General features: G+C 39.5%; 1 protein-coding gene, 1 long non-coding RNA gene and 1 other non-coding gene across 5 annotated transcripts; 1 reads left to right on the top strand and 2 right to left on the bottom strand.

The window, feature by feature from the left end:
- Window positions 1-795: 795 nt before the first annotated feature.
- Window positions 796-2,003, bottom strand: LOC125560637. Its single transcript, XR_007306709.1, has 2 exons — window positions 1,878-2,003; window positions 796-1,364 (listed from the first exon to the last, which is right to left on the bottom strand). It is a non-coding gene; the product is annotated as an uncharacterized LOC125560637 (long non-coding RNA).
- Window positions 1,260-18,896, top strand: LOC5522338 (spondin-1). Of its 3 annotated transcripts, XM_032367600.2 has the most exons (9): window positions 1,260-1,399; window positions 9,558-9,626; window positions 9,813-10,017; window positions 11,242-11,447; window positions 12,781-13,011; window positions 15,324-15,494; window positions 15,881-16,069; window positions 17,755-17,916; window positions 18,790-18,896. In XM_032367600.2, exons 1-9 carry the CDS (start codon window positions 1,291-1,293, stop codon window positions 18,801-18,803), a joined length of 1,356 nt encoding a protein of 451 aa, XP_032223491.1. In that variant the 5' UTR covers window positions 1,260-1,290; the 3' UTR covers window positions 18,804-18,896. The 3 variants fall into 3 exon arrangements, with proteins under 3 accessions (XP_032223491.1, XP_032223490.1, XP_048578516.1); XM_032367599.2 differs by lacking the exon at window positions 18,790-18,896 and having other exon boundaries at window positions 17,755-18,340; XM_048722559.1 differs by lacking the exons at window positions 1,260-1,399; window positions 18,790-18,896 and adding an exon at window positions 3,180-3,288 and having other exon boundaries at window positions 17,755-18,340.
- LOC116604840 lies at window positions 14,696-14,847 on the bottom strand. Its single transcript, XR_004291263.1, has one exon. It is a non-coding gene; the product is annotated as a U12 minor spliceosomal RNA (small nuclear RNA).
- Window positions 18,897-23,745: the final 4,849 nt, after the last annotated feature.

The raw sequence follows: 23,745 nt of genomic DNA, 5'->3' as shown, positions 1-23,745 counted from the left end.
CCTTTATCTTTTCGCTTGGGTAAATTTAAGCTTTTCCTCCACTAAAACCAAAAACGTGAGGAGGCGCGAGGTAGGGACATGTGAACATTTTATTTTTAGAAGTTATAATTAGAAATGTAAACGCCACTTGCAGCTCGGGATATTGCTCTACAAGGTAATTAATTGATGAATTAGATTTGTATGTGGATAGGGTCCTTGGGAAGGTCAGTGGCGGATCTAGCTTTTTGCTGAAAGGTGGGGGGGGGGGGGGGGGGGGGTTGGCTTAGTGACAAAGGGGGAGTGGGTAGTTCATAACAATAGCATGGACCCAACCGGATTCTATACATTCCTCATCAATCTGTAAAAAGATATTTTGCTGATTTTAGAACCTTGGCATGTTCTTTGCATATTCTTAGAAATTGGCGAGATCTCAGGCTGGACGTTCTTATATAAAGGTTCTTAGAAAACATGGAAAGAGTGTTCTGTGAGGTTTATGCAGGCCATGCAAATATTATAAAAGCTTGCGGTGCGGTGTCGTTCGTTGGCGGCGTGGCATAGTTTATTCCAAGGACCCGCTCATTTACGTCATAGGGTAAATATGCCTTTCCTCCTCAGCTCATCAGTGATCATTTAGCTGCGCAAACAATTTAGCACATTTATGTCACAAGTGAAATAGCCTCCAATGCAGGCGTTTAACCAGTGTTTTTTTAGCGAAAAACCTGCCTCGAGTGATTCGTAGCAGCAATCTTGGATTTTATGGCTATAAAAACACCGGGTAACGCCGGCATTGCAGGCTTCAAGTAAAATACAAACGCATTTCAACTAAAAATATATAATAAGAACGCATTTGATTACAATCGAGAGCTGATTAAGTGTTTTTTTAATTGAGTGTCCCAAATCAAGCCCGATCATTTTTTTAAGTCGTGATTTTATCCATTGGATGCACGTGGAATAATGTTAAGAAACGAAAAACTAATGTGTCAACTTCCTTTACCTGACAACACGTTGCAAACACCTTGATACGCTCTCGTCTTCATGTTAATTGATATTTCGTTAGCGATTTCGCGGTGTCGACAGAACCGTTTTGGCCGTGGTGTAAATCGTCGGCTCCTTTAGATCTCGCTTGCGACGTCACAGCACTCCAACTATAAATAACCCTTGTTGAGAATCAAATTTCTAACGCTGTGACATCCAAACAGAGCTTCAGAGGAGCGATTAGTTGCTCTATTATCAAACTTCATTCATCAATTTCTTTATAAGTCCAAGCATCCCGAGCAGGATCTCAAATACCACAGAGATTTTCACTGAGAGATGGAAGCGAGTGAAATATTACTGATTTTTCTCAGTATTACTACAGTCTCGTCGTCTCTTCCCTTGCAAACTCCCTGCAGCGGAAAAGAGTGCAGTGAATCACATGAAGGTAAGAAAAGTTTGAAGGGAAGACTTTTAGATTTCTCAAAATCATGATTAGAAACTCTTAAAACTATGTTTTGTGCTGTAAGAAATAAAATTTTGTGTATTCCTATACTCCTCATTGCTGTGGCTTTCTAACGAGATTTACAAACCTTATTTAAACATGACCGAAAAAGTCAGAAAATTCCATGCACTACACAACAATTTATCCCCCTTGTAGAGTTTGCCTCCTCTACCTTCTCTAACAGAACACTAGCTACTAATGCTATCACTTATAATATAGAATTAGTTACGCTTTGGTATAGATACACTAATTTAGAAGTACACAAAGCAACCAAACTGTTTATTTTACTAAATCGAGAGGTAAACTAGAGCGAATGGCACTTTCAGCAAAGCGGAATTTTGTTGACAACAGAAATAAAAAACGTTTAGGTTTCCATGTCTATCGTTAAATGAATTCTCGCAAGATTAGCGAGCCGCTATACCTCTGTATTTTGTCATTTTACTGCTACCTGACCCTGCATGTGACTTCTCTTATCCAGTTATCAGACCTAAAACACCACAAGTGCCCTCTCCTCTTGAAACATTAGTTTAGCATCATTAGAAAACGGCGTTATCAGAGCTAATGAGCTTTTAATGATTCTGCGATTATAACCTTACAATTTTTGCTTCTAAAAACAAAGATTTACCGCGTGGTCTGATATTTGCGATATTGCGCGTTTCGGCATGAACGAGATTAAATTTGCTAGTGTGTTTGCAAAGTACACATGAAATAAATACCTTGAATTGTTCTAAAAGGGTCCTTTCCGGAGCATTAAGATTTCCTTTAGACCACATTTAAGCCCTGCAGAACATTTTCAACGAGAGATTCCGTCATTGTTATACTCTTGATTGTGAAATAAAGTAGACAGTAACGTCATTATTATATGGCGTTTTTCCGCTAAACAAGAGCGGGTCATTGGGGGTATCGCGCTTTTTGCTTCAGGCGGGACACCCACAAAGTAACTTTATCGCGTTCTTAAAAAGTTTTGTTATCGGGGAAATTCTGAAATGTGCTTTATCCGTTTTACCTACTTTGAAGTAAATCAAATCTAAACTAAGCTTACGCAATTTTTAGTTTCCGGAGTTGCTTTCTATATCTTTTTATTACACTCAAATTTTATTTACAGTTTTTCAATTAATAATCACGTATGCCCCATGGTTCTTTTTCCCTCCCGCATATTATAAACCTTTCTCAAATATATGAAATTGACTGTATAGTGATTGATACATGTTTTTACAAATGTATCTCTATCATACTCCGCGATTCGCGGCTCAAACCTCAAAATCGGGAAACAAACAAACAAGAAAACTTGACTGGACATCACGCCGAATGAAGGTGTCAGAACTTATTTGTTAAGACTTTTCCAAGTCTAATTCTAGCTCCTCGTTGTGTGTGTGTGTTTTTCCTTTAGGGCTTTTCTGAAAAAAATATTTCGTCAAAATAAAATTCTTTAGTTATCTTTCCTTTTCAACTTTCCGACATATCACACAGACAAATTAATTTAGCACCTTTATTGCATGTTTATAGACACGATTTGGAATGCTCTCTATGTCATTTTTTTTACCATTGGCCAACTATCATTACATTTTAGAACCTAAATGCAAACAAAGACGCTAATTGTGCATACTTAGCGCTTATTCTTTTCCGCAACGGAAGGTCATTAATGGACATATTCTGCGAATTGGAAGTCCCGCTTTTGCAAGGGAGGGTGTAAAATTGCTTAATGTTTTCGTTACGCAAAATAATGATTTCAAGCAAATATCCCATGTACCATAACGACATTTTCTTATACTTTTTATGAGTGAAAGCTTTGTTCACTCCGCGTCAGGGGACAACCATATGACAGCTGAAGGGTAGGTAATGGTATAAGTCAGCAAGTTTTGCTGATATTTATATACGTTACTTTTATATGTGAAGCTTTTCTTTCTGTGGGCGAGATTTTGAGGAAGGAAGGCAGCAAAGTCTACAAGCGTGCCTCTGTAGGACGGAGCATTTTATTATTTTTAAAAGCACACAAAAATTCAAAAGAACAGCAAAGCAAAGATTAGCTTTAAAGAGTTAAAATTTCACTGTAGTCTTCATCTCTTTTCCCGCCATGATTTGACATACACACACACACAAAACGCAATAGAAAGACGTGATTTCTGGACAGTGCGCCGGCAGCACCGAGTCACGTGATCCTTTAGTGTTGTCGTCAGCAGCACCACGCTGAGTGCCATGCGTATGGCGTATGGCTTTTAGAACACTTGTTTCATCCAAGGGCCGTGAAAAGCGGCACCGTTCAAAAAAGGCAAATTTAAGATGTTCAGAGAATCAAACTAGTCTTTCCCTGTTATGAGAAAATGCCCTAGAATGACCGAATTTGATTAAAAATCCAAGTATAACTAAGATCCAAGTCTATTTGCTTGTAAATGGGAATAGATGATTTTCGTGACCGGCACTTTCGGACGCGTGAAATGGTGACATTCTTTAACATGAAAAGAGCCCCATCTGTAAAGACTTCACGTTCCACCGACGACAATGTCAACCATCCTTCGACAATAATCCTCGGCTTTTTCTTATTTTGCGTATTGAATCTTAACCCTCACGTCCATTCAGAAATTCTTGATATGGTATGGCGTCCTGCCAACACACCCCCTCCTAGTAACCCCGGGGAGAGACTGACCCATCGGTGATTTATTAAAAGGGCTATCTCGTCTGTTGCGCGTTTTGTCTTCGCAGGGGAGAGTTTGAACATTTCCATGCCCCACCTAGGGGTGAAGCTATGATAATTGATGTTGATTTTGATTATTCTTTTTTAAAACAAATTGAAACAATATTTCGCCCTTTAAAAATCCACTTTCTCTTCCTTTGTTATATTTTTTTCTGTTTTCGATGATCTCACGATCATCGAAATCATCATCGACGATTTCGCGTTTGATTTATTTCTCTTATGTTAATATTTATCTCCCATCTACGGGCTGATCATATTGTTTCTATTTTTTGTTGCCTGTTTATTATCATTATTAAATAATAATGATAGTATAATTTCGAGAAAGCTCAATTCGTTTATTTAAAAATCCCGTAGTTCATTTTTCTTATGTTGTGCTTATTCAATAAAAAATAAACTTTTGAATAAGCAAGAGATCCACACACATCCATGTGGGATACTTCAGACTAACTTCCTGATTATTCTCTCTCTGTAATATTTATTTCTATGAGGAAAAAGTCCTTGGCGAAGCAGCTGACTTGAGGTCCGCCTCAATGCACCATTGATGCATTGTAATATTTACAACGATGTTGGACAAAAACTTCTGTAGCGAAAAAGCCTATGTCTTTTCCAAATACGGCATTTTTTCCTTCCCATGTGCCGTTTTTTTCTTCACTTTCTACTAAGAACGAAGTTAAGATTATGAAATCATTATCTAACAATCCTAGGAAGGATGTGGTTTTTCGTACATGACATTATTACGAAATTGTCAAGAAAGGTTACAATTACGCCTTAAAGTCTCATTCAACGTTTTCGAAAAGGATGTGGGGGGTGTGGTTCTTGTGGAAAATTTTATTGAGAAATCGTCGTCCTGTTCCTTACTAACGGCCGGATTTTGAGGTTGTTGAGTCGTGGATTTAATAACAAAATTTAATTTCCCTTGATTTTAATTCCTTAACGGATGCGGTTCTTATGGAAACTTTTATTGAAAAATCGTCGTCGTGTGGTTTTGCCAAGGACGGTTTGAGGCTGTTAAGTTCGTGTGAAGTTTATTACAATATCTAATTTCACTTTAATTTTTACATAGCCGTCCTTTTTTTTTCTAAGGATGTGGTTTCCTGTGCAAACATTTGTTACGAAAACTGTTACGAAATTTTGTTTTGTGGCGTACCAACAGGACGTTGCAGGCTTTGAATTTCATTATAAAATGTTATTTTCTTTAATGCGGTTTTTAATTAATCTGGAAACTCTCGTCTACGATTTTTAACACAAACATTTCCAACATTTTTCAAAATTCGTTGAAGCGCTTTTATTTGCTAGCACTAAATCTCGTCTCAAGGCTATTAAAAAGCAGAATTAAAAGTAATATGGATTGCAGTAAGCCTCGTCTTTAACCACTTTTTTTCATACTTACACCTTCACCCGTTTCTTTCAAACTAAAAGCACTCTGTTTTTACACGGTTTTCAAAACTGTTATAAGCCACTTGATTTTTGGGGTCCAGACTCTCTTATCCGGTACTTTATGCTTCCGGAACTAAACGTGACTCGTTAAGCGTCTCCTGGAAAGACCCCATACACTTGACTTGTATAAGAAAATACCCTAAAAGGTCATTAAACGCTGCAAATAGCACGAGGACGCATACGGGGATAAAAATAATATGTTTTGTCAGACGCAGGAAGAGATAAGTTGAATGATTGGCAGAGTAATGTGTAAAGCTATTAAATTTTGGTGTAAATGCCAATTTTGCGCGCCGTTTTTAACGAATTTTCCTTGAGGCAATACATGTCGTACTTTTGCAACTATGTTCGCGCAGTGTTTTCACTTTTCTTGTCTTATCCATGATCCGTATTCAATACAAATGCGTGCAATTAAATCAAGGCGATTGTTTTATCGTCATTTACATGCATTTGCATTAAATACGGCTCATGGATAATACGACGTTTGATAAAAAAAGACATTACAGAGCCCTTTACTAGTTTTTATTGAACATAACAACATTTTAAACAGAGTTCATCACTAGAAAAAGGTACGTTTGACTTTTTAGCTACAACTATACTTATTTTATCAACAAATAAGACATTGAACATGGTTTATAGTTTTCATGGCAAATTTTTCGATAACGAGATAAGTAGGTCAAATACCTAACTAAAGAAATAACCTTAATTCCTTCCGATACTCGGATAAACTAAGTCCGACAAATCCACGTCTAGTCTAGCGGAAATGGTTACATACAAAATCCGGAAATGTCTATTCACATTTGCGTTTTAAATCAGACATTGATAACTAGAAATGCATAGCATTTGCAAAATAAATATGGTTTTGGCGAGATAGAATACCTTTGGTGTAGTTGGCTCTGTTAGGAAGGTTGTTGAGGTTTGGGTACAATTTGTGTGAAATACTTTACAGGATATAAAATTTCGCCATACTGTGAGCTCCCTGTGGTTTTAGCGGGAAAAGTACACGCAAATGTGTTTTTTTAAGGTTTTTTTATAAAACAAACTTTTAAGATGCTCTAACCTTGTATCTTTTTGTGCATTTTAACAGCGACGTTTTGACGGTTACAATAAGTACTTTGACCTCTTCTTTCAATCGCAATGCTCAGAGTTATTAGTTGTCGAAGGTGAGAAGTCGAGATTTTAATTCATCGCTTGTTCCTATCCGGAGGCAACGAGTCGAGGGGCACTTTCATGGGCATGGAGAGTAATAGAAGCAGCTTCAGTATTAGCCCCGTCACAATAGTTTTACAACAGAACCTCAAAACTTAATTTCGAGGCAGTAGTACAATAAACCGAAATTGCGTGTTAGGGTAATGTTATTTCGGAACGCTAGAAAACAAATTACAGTCAAACCCATGCTTTATAGCTAAAATAACCATCCAGGTTCAGTAATGTTATTTCTTTTAGATATGCACAATATTTTTTAACTAAACGTCTCATCAAACAGATCCCGGGAAAGGTACTCTCCATAAAAGAAGACGGGTGGTGATCGGCCTTATGCCTATCAGGCTAAAAAATTCTACCGCTATCCCTTAGGGGGTGTTTAAAGATTCTTCAGATTCTGCTATTCCCTTAGGGAGTCTTTGCTTAATAGATCCAATAACAACCAGACTTGAAGACTGAATAACAGTACTTAAAAGTCGTAAGATGTACTCGATGGCGTTGTCTTAAGAATCGCAATTCTGGAAAACTGGAAATGTGTGAATTATCAAGAGTACCGCAAATAAAAGACTGAAAAAGGGATTTCACAGCCAGCCATTAGGGCCCCCGAATGTTCTTTGGCGAGCACTTGCAATCAAGCTTGCGAGCACCCCGTTTTTTATGCGAGATCGAGCATGTTTAGTTTTTGAATAAACCGAGCACGGCAGAAAAAATTGCGCGAGCATGCGATCATTAGCCGAAACTGCGAGCACATCGAAATTTCGGGGGACCGGGGGCCCGAGTCATTTTGGGCCACAACCCGAAGCATGGAAGTGGTTCCAAGAGAATTTTAGTTTGCCTGCATTTTTGATGGAAACTTTATCCTTTTCTTGGTGAAAGGTAGTATAGACATTGTGGGTATGTTTGGTGGGTTTACATTTCATATAGAGTGAGGAGAAAGACATATATTCTCAATGATGTCTAGCCATTTTAATGACCGTTTATAAAGTTAGTAACGCAAAGTTCTCGCGCGCACCGCAATTCTGGTTCACGGGATAAGAAAGATGCCGCCAGCATTGTTGTTAACGCAGCAATATCAGTTACTCAGCAGCGTGCATCTCACATATGGTGCACCAAGAGTATTGCGAGTGTTGATGTTGTTACGCAGCTGTATTCCATACTAAGGTTAAATAACATCGTTTAAAAAATGTAATTATTTCGCATCCCTATCATGACTCATTTCATTGTAGCAGGGGGGTTCTGTGGTTGGATCACGTACTACGGCATATACTGACACACGAGAGGTCGGCTTCGTCAAACAATCAGCAATGCCAATGTTCTGCCGTGGGTCACGAATAAAAACACACATTTATTCTACCTATATTTTTAAAGTAAGCACGTGCTTCATTGAACATATTTCCTATTATATTTTATCGTTCTGAACCCTAATGGGGAAATTTGAGTTTCGTTTGGAGTTTGGTGTTATATAAAAGATTTATTTTATTGTTCAATATATGTTGCTGTAAGTCTTAAAAGAAAAACTGAGTAAATTTAACCTTTTTTCTACTTGGGCTTTAGTTGCCTTTATTTAAATATTCCCTTCGTGTTCTTTCGATTAGAAACAATATGCGCCCTACCAGTCCAAACTGTCTCCGAAGAGAATCAACTCTATTTTTACGATTTTTTTTTATCATTGCACATTGCACATTCACCTTTCAATTCGCCGTTTTGGAAATTAGTCATCGACATTTTTGTTGTTGTTGTTGTTAATTGCGTGAAGATTTGCGCTCGCGGAATTTTCAAGATTTCGAAAGCCGACGCTCTTCGCAACTCCGCAGGCTATTGCGTGCGAATGCTCTTGCCCTAAAGGCATTTCCTGTGATATGCACATCGAACGAGCTGCACCATCTGTATAATTACTCCAGAGGTTAACGGGGGAGCTATTAAATGTACTATTTTCTTCGAAGTGGTTCTCTTTGGGGAGCATAAATAGCAACACAGGTGTACGTGTTTGTCCTTATAACGCACGAAACTTGTACTGGGATTCAAAAAGCGCTGGAGCATCCAATATACGCAAAACCTGTTGCCCGAACGCTGATTTTGGTAGGCTTTCTATTTTAAAGAGTATACGCATTGCTTATACGTATTGCCAGACTTTATGGCAATCAGCAAATGACATCACATTGTCTCTTGACTTAACAAGATAGAGTAGGACGGCATAAAAATGCACTGATAGGTTATTAAAGAGGCGTTACCCCCTCGTCTGATCTCCCCGCGCGTTGCGCACTGTGCACGGTCTCTCACCTATAAGCTGAAATCGTGCCACTCGACAGAACACGTGTGACGGTAAATGATCTAATAAACTCCCCTATATAAAGAACGCCTCCTATCTAATGAACTTCCCTACCCTTAGCTTACAAATTTGTATTGAGCGCCCTTCCCTAGCAAACAGCCCCTCCCACCCTCTCCCTCCCAGCTTAAAAGAAAACATAGGAATTCCGGAAATATAAATCAACTTTAATTGTTCACGCTAAATCCGAGCTTGGTTTCTACTGAATGAGACTTGTGATCCTAACTGAATTTGATTCTTAATGAACGCCCCTCTTTAAAAAACGTCTCCTATCTATTGAACAAAGGCGTGGCTGACAAGGGTTCTTTATGGTGGAAATGACGTAACATTGTCATCAAAATTTGGTTTTAATATTTGCTATTAGTTTACTTTTTCTCTTCCCATAAGAATGTTGTATTTTCAGTAGAGAACCTGTTTGGTTATTGCATTCACACTGGTTCTTTTAGTCCACAGGCGCGCCTTACCGCTGGAATGCTGCGCATGCGGGAAAGCCACTTACAAACTAACATTCAAAGGTAAGTGCATCACTACCCCCACTGTGCATTTAAGATATCGCATATCTACAAAACTTTTTATTTTATTTTTTGGGCGGCATGGGGATTGTACGATCAAATTTAGAGCAAGAATTTAAGCAGTTATGAAATTGTCTTTGTTGTTCCTTGGGTGCAATAATTTCAGTGTTTGGTACGTTTGTTCTCTAGGTAAATGGAGTCAAGAAACGCACGCGCGCCATCATCCGGGACCCATGGCTAGATGGTCACCATTGATTGGCTGCTCCCATAGTAACAAATACGTCATGTGGCGTTATGGCGGGATTGCGTCACGCGCTGTACAGATGATGAGCGAGTGGGGGGCCACTGAGTACTTAGATGAAGAGATGCGGAATCAACAAGAAAATGTCATGAGGTATAGCCCAGATTGCAAAACCTTGAATCATGAGCGCCAATCCTCTGTTGTCGCCAGCCTGTCCCCTTATATGTTAAACCCGCACTATAAAAGGGCCTGGACCAGGTCCACGAATGGCTCAGTTGTCAGTAAACTGCCACGCGGTGCGGAGCTCCGGAGTTCAGTCAAGCGTGTCTTGTTTGTCCACGAGGAGCGAAACCCAAACTCAACTCTTGAAGCGCTTTTCTTCTCGTTTGCTCGGTTTATTTTCTATTAGCTACATACAAGGAATAACCCACCAAAATAGCAGGAATGTGCAGTTAAAATTAGCTCAAATTATTAACGAATACAGAACTAAAATGTATCACTATTGGCGCAATGTTACGGCGTCTTGTCATCTTGAAGTTTGAATTTTATTCAGCCGAAAGAGGGCGGAGCTTAGCCCTCTTAGCCCTTAGCCCTAGTGCGGGTCCAAGGTCTTATAGAGTCATTTTGTCAGCCTACCGTATAAAGTACCAATTCCATCTGGTGCTTTGGGAGAGCTATTGCAAAATATTTGCTTCATCGTCTAAAATGATGTATAAAACTTTGCTTCTACATGATATTTTCAAAATGTTGACTAGTTTATCTTTCAATGTTCAAAGAACACAATAACAGAGGCGTGGTTGAGATGAGTTCTTTATGGCGGAAATGACGTAACATTAACACCAAAATCTGGTTTTACTATTTGTTATTAGTTTACTTTTTTCACTTCCCATAAGAATGGTATATCATCTAAAGATTGCAAACCTTGAACTTGCTAACGCCAGATCCACACGGGCATGAACACACATCTATAAAGCTTGCTAACGTCCAGTCTACACGAGCTCACAAATCAAGAGCCCACTAACGCCCCTGTTTACGGGTATGATCACACATACCCCTTGTTTACACGGGTATTCTTACACAAATAGAGCTCGCTAACGCCCGATCTACATGGGTGTGATCACTCGTACGAGCTTGCTAACGCCCCGTCTACACTGGTATGCTTACAAATAAAGATCTTGCAAACGCCTTGTGTGCATGTCCCAGTCTAATAAAGCCATCAATTTTAAAAACTGCCAACTTCTAACAGAGTGCACAGTACGAAGTCATATTTTTTTTTACCAAATTCTTTAGATACCTCTTTAAAGTTAAGCGAACACTTGTTTCGGTCCAGAGGAGGTAACACTGTTTTCCTAATTCAATTTTCTATCTATATTATAGTATCATTCAAACCCCGAGTCTATGGTATGGCGTCGGAGAGAGCTCGGCAGTATTTCGGGTGGACAGTACACGCCACTTATTGTCTATGATATCCCGTATGATCCCGAGTCCCGATTGGAATGTTGGCGTTGATCGGGTAAACCTGTGTACTACGAATTGTACGTGGAAGCACGAAGAGACCATTGACTTAATCCCTTGGGACGCAGGTAAGGCTTAACCTCAATAAATCGGACTGCGTCGACATGACGGAAAAACATGACTTGACGTTTCCAATAAGCTCATTTTACATCAAATAAGGCGGAAAATTCCCCAAATTACTTATCAAGTAATATCAAATGCGACTTTTTTTTAAAATTAATGCGACTTTTTGTAAAGTATCATTGAAATTTGAGGTGCAAGGATGATCAAGAAAAAAAACTTAAAACTCTTAAAAAGCCAAAATTAGGGTATGTGCATTTCAGCCACTCATTGTTTGTGTTTTGAAAAGGGACAATTAGTCCGGAATACAAGGAACTGATGGCCAATGTAAGATATTGTATCTTCTTTCTCAATCTCTTCGAAGTGCGCACGTTCAGGGTTTTTTCCTCATGTCGACTGCGTCACTAATGGTCACCAAGAGACCTTTAAACTTAAAGAGCCATTATCACCCACACCTTTTTGTTGCTATAAATCAACAGTGGAAGAAAAATTGTGTGTCAAAATTTCAAAATGATCATCTAAAAACAATGTTCAATACTTCATTTACCAAATTCAATAGCTTACTCAAAATAGAATTGGATGCTTTGTCAGACCTGATATACACTCTTCTTTTATTTATAAGAACGTCTAATTTCCAGTTGAGGCTGAACCGTTCTTATTTTTGGAGTATTTTAAGGCTGAAAACGTTCTTATCGATGTTCTAAAATTTCAGTGACCTGAAATCATTCACACCAGCTGAGTAAAAACAGAACTACACAAATAATCAATAACAATAGTATCACTCTAATGTAAAAAGATATTTTCCTGCTATCTTAGCCTCGGCATGTTCTTAAATTTTGGTAAAATCCCAGGCTTGACGTTCTTATAAATAAGGTTTTTATAAAAAAAGGAGGGGGGGTATTTTGGTAGGATGACAAAATGGCGACAAATAGAGACTCTTGATTTGAAAAGGCACTGCACACACTAACACACATCTTTTTGGTACAAACCGCAAAATCATACAAACCTGGTTGTGTGTTTTTGCGTGTGTGTGTGTGTGTTTTAAACTTTGTCTGACAGAAAAGAAATACGTGGAAGGGTGTATGCTCGCGGGGGATCCAGAAAGCCCCACTCAGAAAACAGGGCCGTATCAGGGGGTGGGGCACTGGGGGCACGTGCCCCCTCCCCAATAAGGAAAATACCAGTAAGGGCGTGGCTGTGCCCCCATTGTTTTCTTTATGTTTCTGTATCGTGCCCCTCCCCCCGAAAAAATTTGAGGCCTGCTACAGCTATGGAAAACAATGCAAATCTTTGTCTTTGTCGTGTAATACATTCTTACACTTTTATGTCCATATTATTTAGGAACAGATGACGGGATCACATTCAAGTCCCCAAACGCCCGTTCCACTCCAAAGCAGCCAATAAGCCGCATCACTACCCGGCTTCATGACCATCCAAGGGCTTCATTTTACCTCAACACGAATGACCAAATAAGGCCTTTTGCAAGCCTGAAGCTAGAGCGTCTAGCGGTCAGCGGTGGTTGCTCGAATGATGCCCATATCGCACCGAAAAATCCATATCCTCCGAAATCAGGTGAGCCCAAGCACAACGTTTAATTTTTCACCTACTTCTCCTTATTGTTAGAATGAGTGACCTTCAAATTGAGCCATTTTGAGTCTTAGTATAATGTGTGTCTGTAAAACACATGTTATACTAAGAATATTGTAAGACTTAATTATAAATGTGGACTTTAAAAGCACACTAGCATACACACATTAGCACCAGTCGGGCCAAGACGGGACGCTAGCACAGTCTATTACCCGTGCAGTTCGGCAACCATGGACAGCTGTTTCGTCCTTATTAGGACTCGTCAGCATGGCATAGCCGGTTTGCCTCAGTTAAACTTCATCGGCAAAAAAACTGCAGGGCGACTTCGACTCGAACGAAGTGCTTTAAACCACAGCTCAGATCCATGTGGGATCTAGAGCTGCGACCGGGCTAGCGTGATGCCAATTGTGCGGATCACGCATGCGACCTTTGCTAGTCTAAATCTCCGTCGGATAGCCAAACTATCCTTGCGAGTATGTATACATAAATGTGGGCTTTAAAAGCACACTAGCATACACACATTGGCACCAGTCGGGCCAAGACGGGATGCTAGCACACGAACTGCACGGGTAATAGACTGTAATAGCCCACATTTATGTATACATACTCGCAAGGATAGTTTGGCTATCCGACGGAGTTTTAGACTAGCAAAGGTCGCATGCGTGATCCGCACAATTGGCATCACGCTAGCCCGGTCGCAGCTCTAGATCCCACATGGATCTGAGCTGTGGTTTAAAGCACTTCGTTCGAGTCGAAGTCGCCCTGCAGTTTTTTTGCCGATGAAGTTTAACTGAGGCAAACCGGCTATGCCATGCTGACGTGTTCTAATAAGGACGAAACAGCTGTCCATGGTTGCCGAACTGCACGGGTAATAGACTGTGCTAGCGTCCCGTCTTGGCCCGACTGGTGGCAATGTGTGTATGCTAGTGTGCTTTTAAAGTCCACTTAATTACACACACATTATACTAGCATACTGTAAGACTTAAAGTGATAAAAACTGACGAAGTGTTAAAAGTATGCCTCAATGGTCGGCGGGTCGTAAATCATGTCGCTAATTCGTTTACGGTAGTTCTAAAACGCAAGTGTTAAATTCGCAAAATACCTTGATAATCAAATTTTCTCTTCTTAACGTGAGAATTCAATAGCAAATTAGCCAGCAAGCAATTTGAAGATTAAATTTAGACCTGCAGTAACGGATCTAGAGGGAAGCTCCAAGGGGCTAAATCCCCCCTTAATGCCACACTAAAGGCCAATTGGAAACCACTATAATTACCTCTTACCTCTTTTTTTTTCATTTTTTTTATCAAAGTGCCCAGAAAATAGAGTACTAGAGTACTAGCATAAATTAAAAAAGAAAAATCTTTTTTTTTTTCCTTCTCCCTGGTTGGTGCATATTTCCTCGATAAAACTACATTCTTTAGGTATTTGTGTTAGTCAAAAAGCCAAATGTTACAAAAAACAATTAATCCCTCCCCCTTTTTCAATGCGCCAAACTCCCCTATGATTAAGGATAAAACAAACACACTTAAATGAATTTTTGGTAGTCTGAGTTACCCCTTTAAAAAACTACGCTCGCAATTAGCACAGATTCATAGCCTCGTCCCCATGCTGCAAGCGCAGTCGGAGCCGCAGTTCATGAATACCCAACTACCTCTTTGTTTGATTGGGTTGGACGGAGGCTTCGCAACGCAGACGTCCCGTAAAGTAAGCGGGTCACCTGGCGGGTAGCCTCTGGTCCCGTCAAAAATTCTTCACGAAAACTGATCGTGGGATCTGGCGTCACCCAGATCGTTATTTTCCTTACTCATTAGTTTAAGGCCAAGGACCACGGACGGACCAAGTCCCCTTACTGCTATAAGAGATTTGTCTCATGTGGGATACTACATCTTAAAATATTATCTAGTTCGAAACAATAAATGTGGCGGAATTACAACTTATTTATCAACTTTACAAGTACATCTGTTTTTTTACGCTTCTAGGAAAACCGTTACTATATTTTTAAAAGGTTTCGATGTGATCTATTGCGCATGCGCAGTACTAATTGTCACATATTTTAGAAAAGTTTGTTTAGTAATTGAATTTGGACGCAAATTTGCATGCAAAAAAACCCTTTGAAAAATAGTTTTAAGACTTCCATTTTTCGCTAAACGAGTAAACTACCGATTGCAAAATCGCAGACAAAGGAGTCAATGAAAAGAAATTGTGCCATCAATTGTGTATTCAAGTTAGAAAAAAGTTGCCTTTTAATTGTGACCTACGTCAGCTAGGCCTTAAAATCGTTTTTTTTTATCAATCAGCTCGTATCGATTGTCAGCTGACTCATTGGTCCAAGTGGACGTCATGCTCAGTCACGTGTGGTGTTGGGGAGCAAATAAGAGGACGTGATATAATCAGGGTCCCAGAGCATGACGGGATTCCCTGTCCTAATCTTTATGAGCACAGGCCATGTGCACGCCAGCGATGTTCAAGTAAGTAGTCAGCGGACTGTACCTTTAACAATCATGTCAAGTTAAGTTTAGCTTGGTTATTTTTGTTACCGCGACTTTGCATATCAAAATACAACTTCCGTACGATTTCATGCCATTCAAGGTTTGAGTAAAGGTACAGCCTGTTCTGAAACTTCAAAGTACTATTTTCAATCCACTTCCATCGATGTGAGGCGATTTGAGGCGTTCAAACCACAATATTGTATTTATCTGAAAGATCAAATATCATTTAATAAACCACGATTAATTATTTTTATAATTCCGCATGATTTGGATTGTTTTTGAGGTTGCTGAAATAACACTAAAATCACACTTTAGCCGTGCAAGTGCCCTTTTAAAACAGAAACCTCACTTTTTTCTATGGACAGGCACGAAAAAGTGTGAAGTTACCCCGTGGTCAGCATGGAGCTCATGTCGGGGTTCCTGTGGTGTTGGACGCAAAGTACGCACGCGTCGTATCATCCGCCAATCATCTCTCTCCGGGATGACGTGTCCTTCATTAGTCAAGAAAAGGAAATGTAAACTTTCTCCATGCCGTCAGGGGGACCAATCACAAGGTGAGACGTATTTATATAAACATTGTTTTAATACTGTCGTTTTTATCTCATATATCTGATAGCCAGTATGATTATAACATTGCGATCATATTTCTGTGCAGTTACAGAAGTTTTTGTTTCACTAAAGATCAAAATGATACGACCATCATGGCTCCCGAAAAAAATCATATATCAATTGCGTGTTGGTGTGTTCAACAGCCGCTAGTTGCGTGAAAGACGGAAAAGCCGAGCTTAGTCCACACTAACACGCATTCGTTTGAATCCGTAGACTTTTTGATATGTTTAGGCCTTCCGTCCACACTAACACGCATTCGTTTGAATCCGTAGACTTTTTGATATGTTTAGGCCTTCCATCCACACTAACACGCATTCGTTTGAATCCGTAGACTTTTTGATATGTTTAGGCCTTCCATCCACACTAACACGCATTCGTTTGAATCCGTAGACTTTTTGATATGTTTAGGCCTTCCATCCACACTAACGCGCATTCGTTTGAATCCGTAGACTTTTTGATATGTTTAGGCCTTCCATCCACACTAACGCGCATTCGTTTGAATCCGTAGACTTTTTGATATGTTTAGGCCTTCCATCCACACTAACACGCATTCGTTTGAATCCGTAGACTTTTTGATATGTTTAGGCCTTCCATCCACACTAACACGCATTCGTTTGAATCCGTAGACTTTTTGATATGTTTAGGCCTTCCATCCACACTAACACGCATTCGTTTGAATCCGTAGACTTCTTGATATGTTTAGGCCTTCCGTCCACACTAACACGGATTCGTTTGAATCCGTAGACTTTTTGATATGTTTAGGCCTTCCATCCACACTAACACGCATTCGTTTGAATCCGTAGACTTCTTGATATGTTTAGGCCTTCCATCCACACTAACACGCATTCGTTTGAATCCGTAGACTTTTTGATATGTTTAGGCCTTTCATCCACACTAACACGCATTCGTTTGAATCCGTAGACTTTTTGATATGTTTAGGCCTTTCATCCACACTAACACGCATTCGTTTGAATCCGTAGACTTTTTGATATGTTTAGGCCTTCCGTCCACACTAACACGGATTCGTTTGAATCCGTAGACTTTTTGATATGTTTAGGCCTTCCGTCCATCACACTAACACGCGCGCTTGATCCAGCGAATCAGGATACTTTTGAAAACGCTGTCAAAAGTGAATCAAAATGAATCCGTATACTTTTGTCCGTAGTGTGGCGTCATATCGCAGGCGCGCGCTGCTTTGAGCATGCGCATATCATTAAAATGACTTCACCCTGTACCTTTCAGCGTTTTCAAACGTTTGAATCCGTGTTAGTGTGGACGGCTGTATCCGGGCGAACACGCTGCGAAAACGATAGTGTGGACGCGAATCAAGTGATGCGTTTTCGGCGAAACGAATCCGGATACTTTTGAGTCCGTGTTAGTTTGGACGACCCCTTAGTTGCGCGAAAAAAAAAAAAAAACAGTTGCGACAGAGACCAGATTCCGGAGCCGAGAGTTATGTCCAATATAACGGTTTTCCCGGGGGCTTTTCCGGGGCGCTTTTTGAGAGCCTTTTTCGCATTCTAGTTCAGGCCCCAGTCTAGTTCACGCCCCTGTATAAAAGCTATGTCTTTTGTTTGGCGAGAGATCGTTTTAAGCTCTGTATAACACACTTCTGTTTTCACGCCATCAGCTTTAGACTGTGTCGTCACGTCATGGTCCGTTTGGTCCACGTGTAGTCGTGATTGTAAAGGCAGGATGATCAGAACGAGGCAAATTCTGCGGAAAAGTCGGGGCAGAGGCAGACCCTGTCCAAGATTACGACAAAAGAAAAAATGTAACCGCAGTTGTAAAGGTAGGCGAGTGATTTCTTGGAAGCACTTCAGGCGCGGAGGAATTGCTGAGGGTAATGCGAAGACTTACATATCCTAAGGATTTTTTTTGCTGATAATCAAAAGAAAAAGACGGCTTTGGCGATCTAGGTGCGGCGGAACTGTCTGCACCCTGTACGTGAGGATAATCGTGGTAGTGGTGTGTTAATGGCACAGATGGCAAATAATGATGGTGACAGTCGGGATTCGTGAATACCTTGTCCTCTCGGATAGGATGTTAAGGTGGTCCTGTCTTTAATTTGTTTTATGGCGCAAAAAACTTCAATGGACGGAGGCCCGTGGTACCATTATCAGTGCCTTGCACACTAACTCACATTCATAATTGTAAACTAATAAGAACTCTATATATCCACGAGTAAAAAATAAATAAAATCCTGACATTATTAATTGCTGTTTCCCGTTCATGCATTTGCACGTTTTTATTTGCGTAAACTAGAGTGTTTCCAAGCTTTATTTTTACTGAGTTTCCTTTGTTACACATTTTTCATCAGGAAGCCTTTTGAAACCTCTCCCTTCTTCGTGGTTGACTCGGGCCGCCATCTTGAATTTGATCCTTACTCAACGAATGTTGCGCGACAAATTAGCCAACGTTTCCCTGGAAAGCAGCTTTTTATACCACGGCATCACGACATCACCACATCATTTACCTTTTTCTCACGTAGCCTAAGTTCAAATGTCGTATTATCCATGAGCCGTATTCAATGCAAATGCATGCAAACGAAGATGAAGCAATCGACTCGACTCATTTGTGCAATTGCATTGAATACGGCTCGTGGATAATACGACGTTTAAACTTAGCCTTAGTATTCAAATTCTAACATATACTTTTGTCTCAGGTTCAAGCAAGTGAATGCAACTCGATCGCAGATGACACGTCCCAGAAACTCAAAATGAAAAATCAGTGTTATCATATTTTAAGATAAAAGGAGATTATTTATTGCTACGACGGGAAAATAATTATTTAGTAGTATTTAATAGACTGGTTCTATTTGAAGTAATGCAGTAATGCATAGAGTATGTTTGCAATTTCGAAAGAGACGCCTCGCCACACATCCGGCCGTCGCTGAGTCTCATGCATGCCGTGTGCTTGACTTGGACAAAAGGGAGCGTACGACATTCCGCGTGCCTTTTGTTTTATTGCTATGGCTGAGTAGGCTTCCTATCATTTATGCATCATGACATGCGAACGCCAGCACAATTTAAACGGCATGTAAAAATAGCATTCAGTTCTGTGTTCCAACCGTTTTGTGTGTACCTTGGTATGTATGTGAACGTAAAAAAAGGAGACAAGACCAATCGGGCGTGACAACCAAAACAGGCTGCTCTACTGATCCCGATGCACCAGCAGATTTGTCCAAAATCTAAACCCTTTATACCTCTTGCTGGAACTTGTAAAAGTTATTCTTCTGATCAGGATAACAAAACACTGTTCAGGCTTAACAGGATAATAAAAAACAATTCGATTTTCCGCTACCCAACCTACCATAACTACCTACTTGCACGTTAATTGCCAAGAGTTTAGTTGTACAAAATAGAAAACAACTTGAAGGCTGTTTACAAAACATCTCGTTTATTATTTATCGTTAAAAACAACGACTTGAGCTGTTTTTCTTTAAATTGATGGCCGACTTCACCAGGCTGTGGAAATAAACAGTCCAATTCAGCAATATAATAACGCAAATTAGTTATAGTGATTGATATCTTATAGCTTATGTTTTCCCTTGTTTGTTGACATGTTTTACTTTTTACCTTTGCGCCGTCTTGAAATTACACGCGAAAGTACTAAAAAAATTCCAAGCTTACACGAGAGTCAAAAGAGACCTTTTGAAGGGGCATTTGTCTCAGGACTTGAGAGATGTCGCTGACTTGGAACCACTGTACGTGATGTAATTAAGGCCTAGGACAAACACCGTCTTTTCATGTGCAGTTCCAAATGCAGTAGATGTTGTTACAAGCCCATGTTGCTAATGTCGGCTTTTGCTTCAATAAACATTTAAACTTCTTTAGCCATTACACCTTTTATAACAAATTCTAGCTGAAGCCTTTGAGCGCTTTCGCGACTGACAAACGCGGCAACGGCTGCAAAGGAGACTGAATTCCACGTTGGAATTTGGAAAAGTCTTTTGTCTTACACGAATTAAAGTGTTGAACCCGATAATGCCGCCAAAGTATTAATCCCAAAACATAACAGACGACAAAAAATCGAACCCTAAAATATTATCCCCCCGCCCTCCCCATTTCTGCCATGTTTATAGCTGTGTGCCACCCCTCTACCCCCCCCCCCCCCCCCCCCCCCCCCCGAGAAGGTATAAGAAGAGGGATTGGGTCACGCAGTACTTACTACAACAGACATCCCCAAAGGTATCACAATAAGCATCCACGGTATGAAAACCTTTTCGCGAATCGCAGTTGAGAGGGGACTTGCACTCTCCTACTACATCACGACTGCATTTTGTAAACCTTTTGGGACGGACTAGAAATAAAAAAGTATCAAACAAAACAATACCAACTGCTACCCTCAATGCCATATCGTCGTCGTGGTCGTCGCCGTCGTCGAAATCAGCATCATCACCATCAGCATTATCATCATTATAATTATTACCATCATTATTATACTTGATATTGACGTGCAAAATATTTATTACCTGCCTCTTCCAAGGCCTCCACGCGACGCCTCAGTTCCAAATAGCTTGGCTTGGCTTGCACCATGCAGACCACCAGGGCCAAAACAACCATAGCTTTCACGAACATCTTTGCCACTGAAGAAACAATCATTTATGAAAATTCAATTACATGGGTATTTGTCCGTAAGAAATCGATTGGTGGAAAAAATGTGATGTTTTAATGGAGAAAATGTTTATGATACAAGAGCAATAGTTTTTACTTGTAATGTAACATAATGTTATGTTTGGCATTTGTATAGTGCACTTAAATGGCCTATGGTACTATCTCGTTGCTACGAAACTCTGTTGCTACGAAAGGGAAAAGCGCTACATTCGGTTAAATAGACTAAAATTGCCGCGCGTCTTCCAACTTGGTTCCGTGGCCCAGTGTTTAGCACATTTGACTCGTAATGTGAATGTATTAGCGCCGGACATGGCAGCCAATTTGAAACTCGCAATGTTTTTCATCGCTTTTATCGCTGGGTCTTGGATGGGGAACCTCAATTCCCCTCATTACTATAGCCTGAGGAAAAGGGGGCATGATTTTATCTTGCCGCAAGTAAAGACTGAGCGTTTCAAACGCTGTTTTGTAAATAGATGTCTTTTTAACCTTATTAAGTAGAGAAGTATATAAGTAATTAATGGTTTGTAACCCGCCACGTCTGTCTGTCGGGATTATTTTAAATAAAGATCTTATTATTATTATTATTATTATTATTATTATTATTATTATTATTATTATTATTATTATTATTATTATTATTATTATTATTATTATTATTATTATTATTATTATTATTATTATTATTATTATTATTGTTATTGTTATTGTTATTATTATTATTATTATTATTATTAAACAAGCGCTCCGGGTTCAATCCCCAGTCGAGTCCTTTTTTTATTTTTATTTTCTTCGAAACTCCAGTTCTAATTTTCTTTATTCTTTTTTTCCAAGAGATTAAAATAAACTTTTGACATTTTGTAGAAGAAAATGCAATTTTTATATGTTTTTCGAGAATAAAACAAGATAGCGAACATTTCCGCGAGAGAAATACTCGTTAATTTTGAACATTTTACAACAATTGTGATTTTTTTTTTTCACTCAAACCATTGATATTACCATTCCTAACAATTTAGCGCATGGGATTTTTGATTTTTGAAAAAATAAAAGTTACCAAATATGTGGTTTTCTAACATAGACATTCGCCATTTCTCGCGGTATCAAAATTTCGCAAATCCGATGCGTGAAGTTTAAGAAAATAGTGATGTTAAAATATTTCTGCAAAAAAAATTATGGTAGATTCGAACAGAAGCTTCTCCGACATGTTATGTTCTGGGTCACGTGACCATGGGAGGGGTCAGATGACGTCATCACTTATGTAATTAATGTCTAAAACACTTATGTTGAAAGTTACAAGAGATTTGACAAAAAACAGAAACTTTTATAAAACAAACTAATTTCCCTAGCAACGGACTCAAAAGATAGTACCATATGCCCTTAACATACGAAATGATCAAATGCGCTTCACATGTGACTGACTTTACTCATCAATGTGTAGATACGGACGGCTCCTCGCAGTTTACAATCATGATTGAGTTAGTGTGTAAGCATTGTCACTAAAGATGGTACCACGGGCCAGCGTCCCTAGCGGTCCTTTTACGTCCCCCAATACAGGTTAATGATGTGCCGTGAGAGACGCGACCTCCGGCTAAACGTCCTTATCCATAAAGACGAGGGATGCACAGTTCTTAATGCAGGAAAGCCAGGTTTATTACACCTCTGAAAAAATTCCCAAGTTGATCTGAACGGGTTCGAACCCTGGCCCTTCTGCTTGACAAGCGAAGCTCGTACCACTGAGCTATAGCGCCTTATTCTGAAAAGGTTTCGAGCGGTAAATGTATCCTATAAGCCGTGCTGTAATGTTTAAATTGCACTAAAAATATTCGAACACTCAGCACAAAACGTTTTTACTGATATGTACTTTCTTAACAAACAAGCTCAGTAGATTGAAGCTAGCTTACAAACCTTCCCGTAGCTCGTGGCCAGATACTATTAGCCGAAATTAATGAGAAAGCTGTAATGAACACAGGGGAGGTGGTGAATCCCGTTAAAACTAGAAAATTACTGAATAAAACCTCACGAATTAAATATTATTCTCAGAGCTGACAAATTTGTGCACTTACCTATTTTCTATCTTGCGTTTGGATCTCGGGGTTCTGTGTGTTGAGGCAGAATGTCAAAGTCTTCTTATGTAGGGGCTTATATATGCACGCAAAGCTGAAAGTTTCTATTAGTCATGCTGCAGTGAAGACAAGTGAAACATGACACAAAACAAATTAAGCAAACAGTCAAATCAGAAAACTAGTGCGAGTTTTCTCGCGCTGTACAGATAAGACTTAAAAATTTCAATAAGCATTTAACTAAAAACCCTCCAAAACGAGCGGACTTTGGTTAACAAATTTCGAATTATCGATCTTTCTCGAAAGAAGGGGCGGTAACAAATATTTCCGGACTATTCTTGCCTCCTTATGGATCGGCAGTCCTTAAGTGGACTGATAATATTGACGGCAAAAAGACAAAAACATTCTTTCTATCTAGTCGGCTGGAAAGCAAACAAGTGAGCAATAAGAGCTCAAATAGTGTTGCAATTCACTTTCATTTTAGCATCAAGAATATTAGTAGTGTGATAACCCTGAGTATAAGGTGATATTATTTGTCTAAAGTTGGAGAAGAAAATAAAGTGTATATTACACATGGGACGAAAAACGTTCCTGACACTTGCAAAACAACAAAAGTCTAACGTTGATGTTTCCATCAAATCACTAGGGACTTTAAGATACAAATATGGCAGCGAGGACGGCAACGGTAGAAACCAATGAAATTGATAAGGGAATTCAAAAGTCACACGTGAAAATACGTAGATTTCCTCCACCAAGTCACGAAGTGAAATTCAACGTTTTACGGTCTAGCGAGGACGAGTGCTGTTGTAAACACACCTTTCTCTTTCCGAAACATTCTTGCCTTCTAATGGGTCGTCTTTTGTATCGGCAGTCCTTAAGTGGACTGACAATTGATGGCAAAAAGACAAAAACATTCTTTCTATCTAGTCGGCTGGAAAGCAAACAAGT

The sequence above is a fragment of the Nematostella vectensis genome, chromosome 15 (assembly GCF_932526225.1).
Source record: "Nematostella vectensis chromosome 15, jaNemVect1.1, whole genome shotgun sequence".
In the NCBI taxonomy this organism is placed as follows: domain Eukaryota; kingdom Metazoa; phylum Cnidaria; class Anthozoa; order Actiniaria; family Edwardsiidae; genus Nematostella; species Nematostella vectensis.
Note: the sequence above shows the minus strand (reverse complement) of the source record. Positions and strands in the feature narration are given on the sequence as shown.

Coding starts and splice junctions, on each gene's coding strand:
- LOC5522338 (XM_032367599.2), top strand. CDS start 1,291: ATGGAAGCGAGTGAAATATTACTGATTTTTCTCAGTATTACTACAGTC. Junction 1,400..9,557: donor GTGCAGTGAATCACATGAAG/GTAAGAAAAGTT, acceptor TGGTTCTTTTAG/TCCACAGGCGCGCCTTACCG. Junction 11,448..12,780: donor CTTAATCCCTTGGGACGCAG/GTAAGGCTTAAC, acceptor CATATTATTTAG/GAACAGATGACGGGATCACA.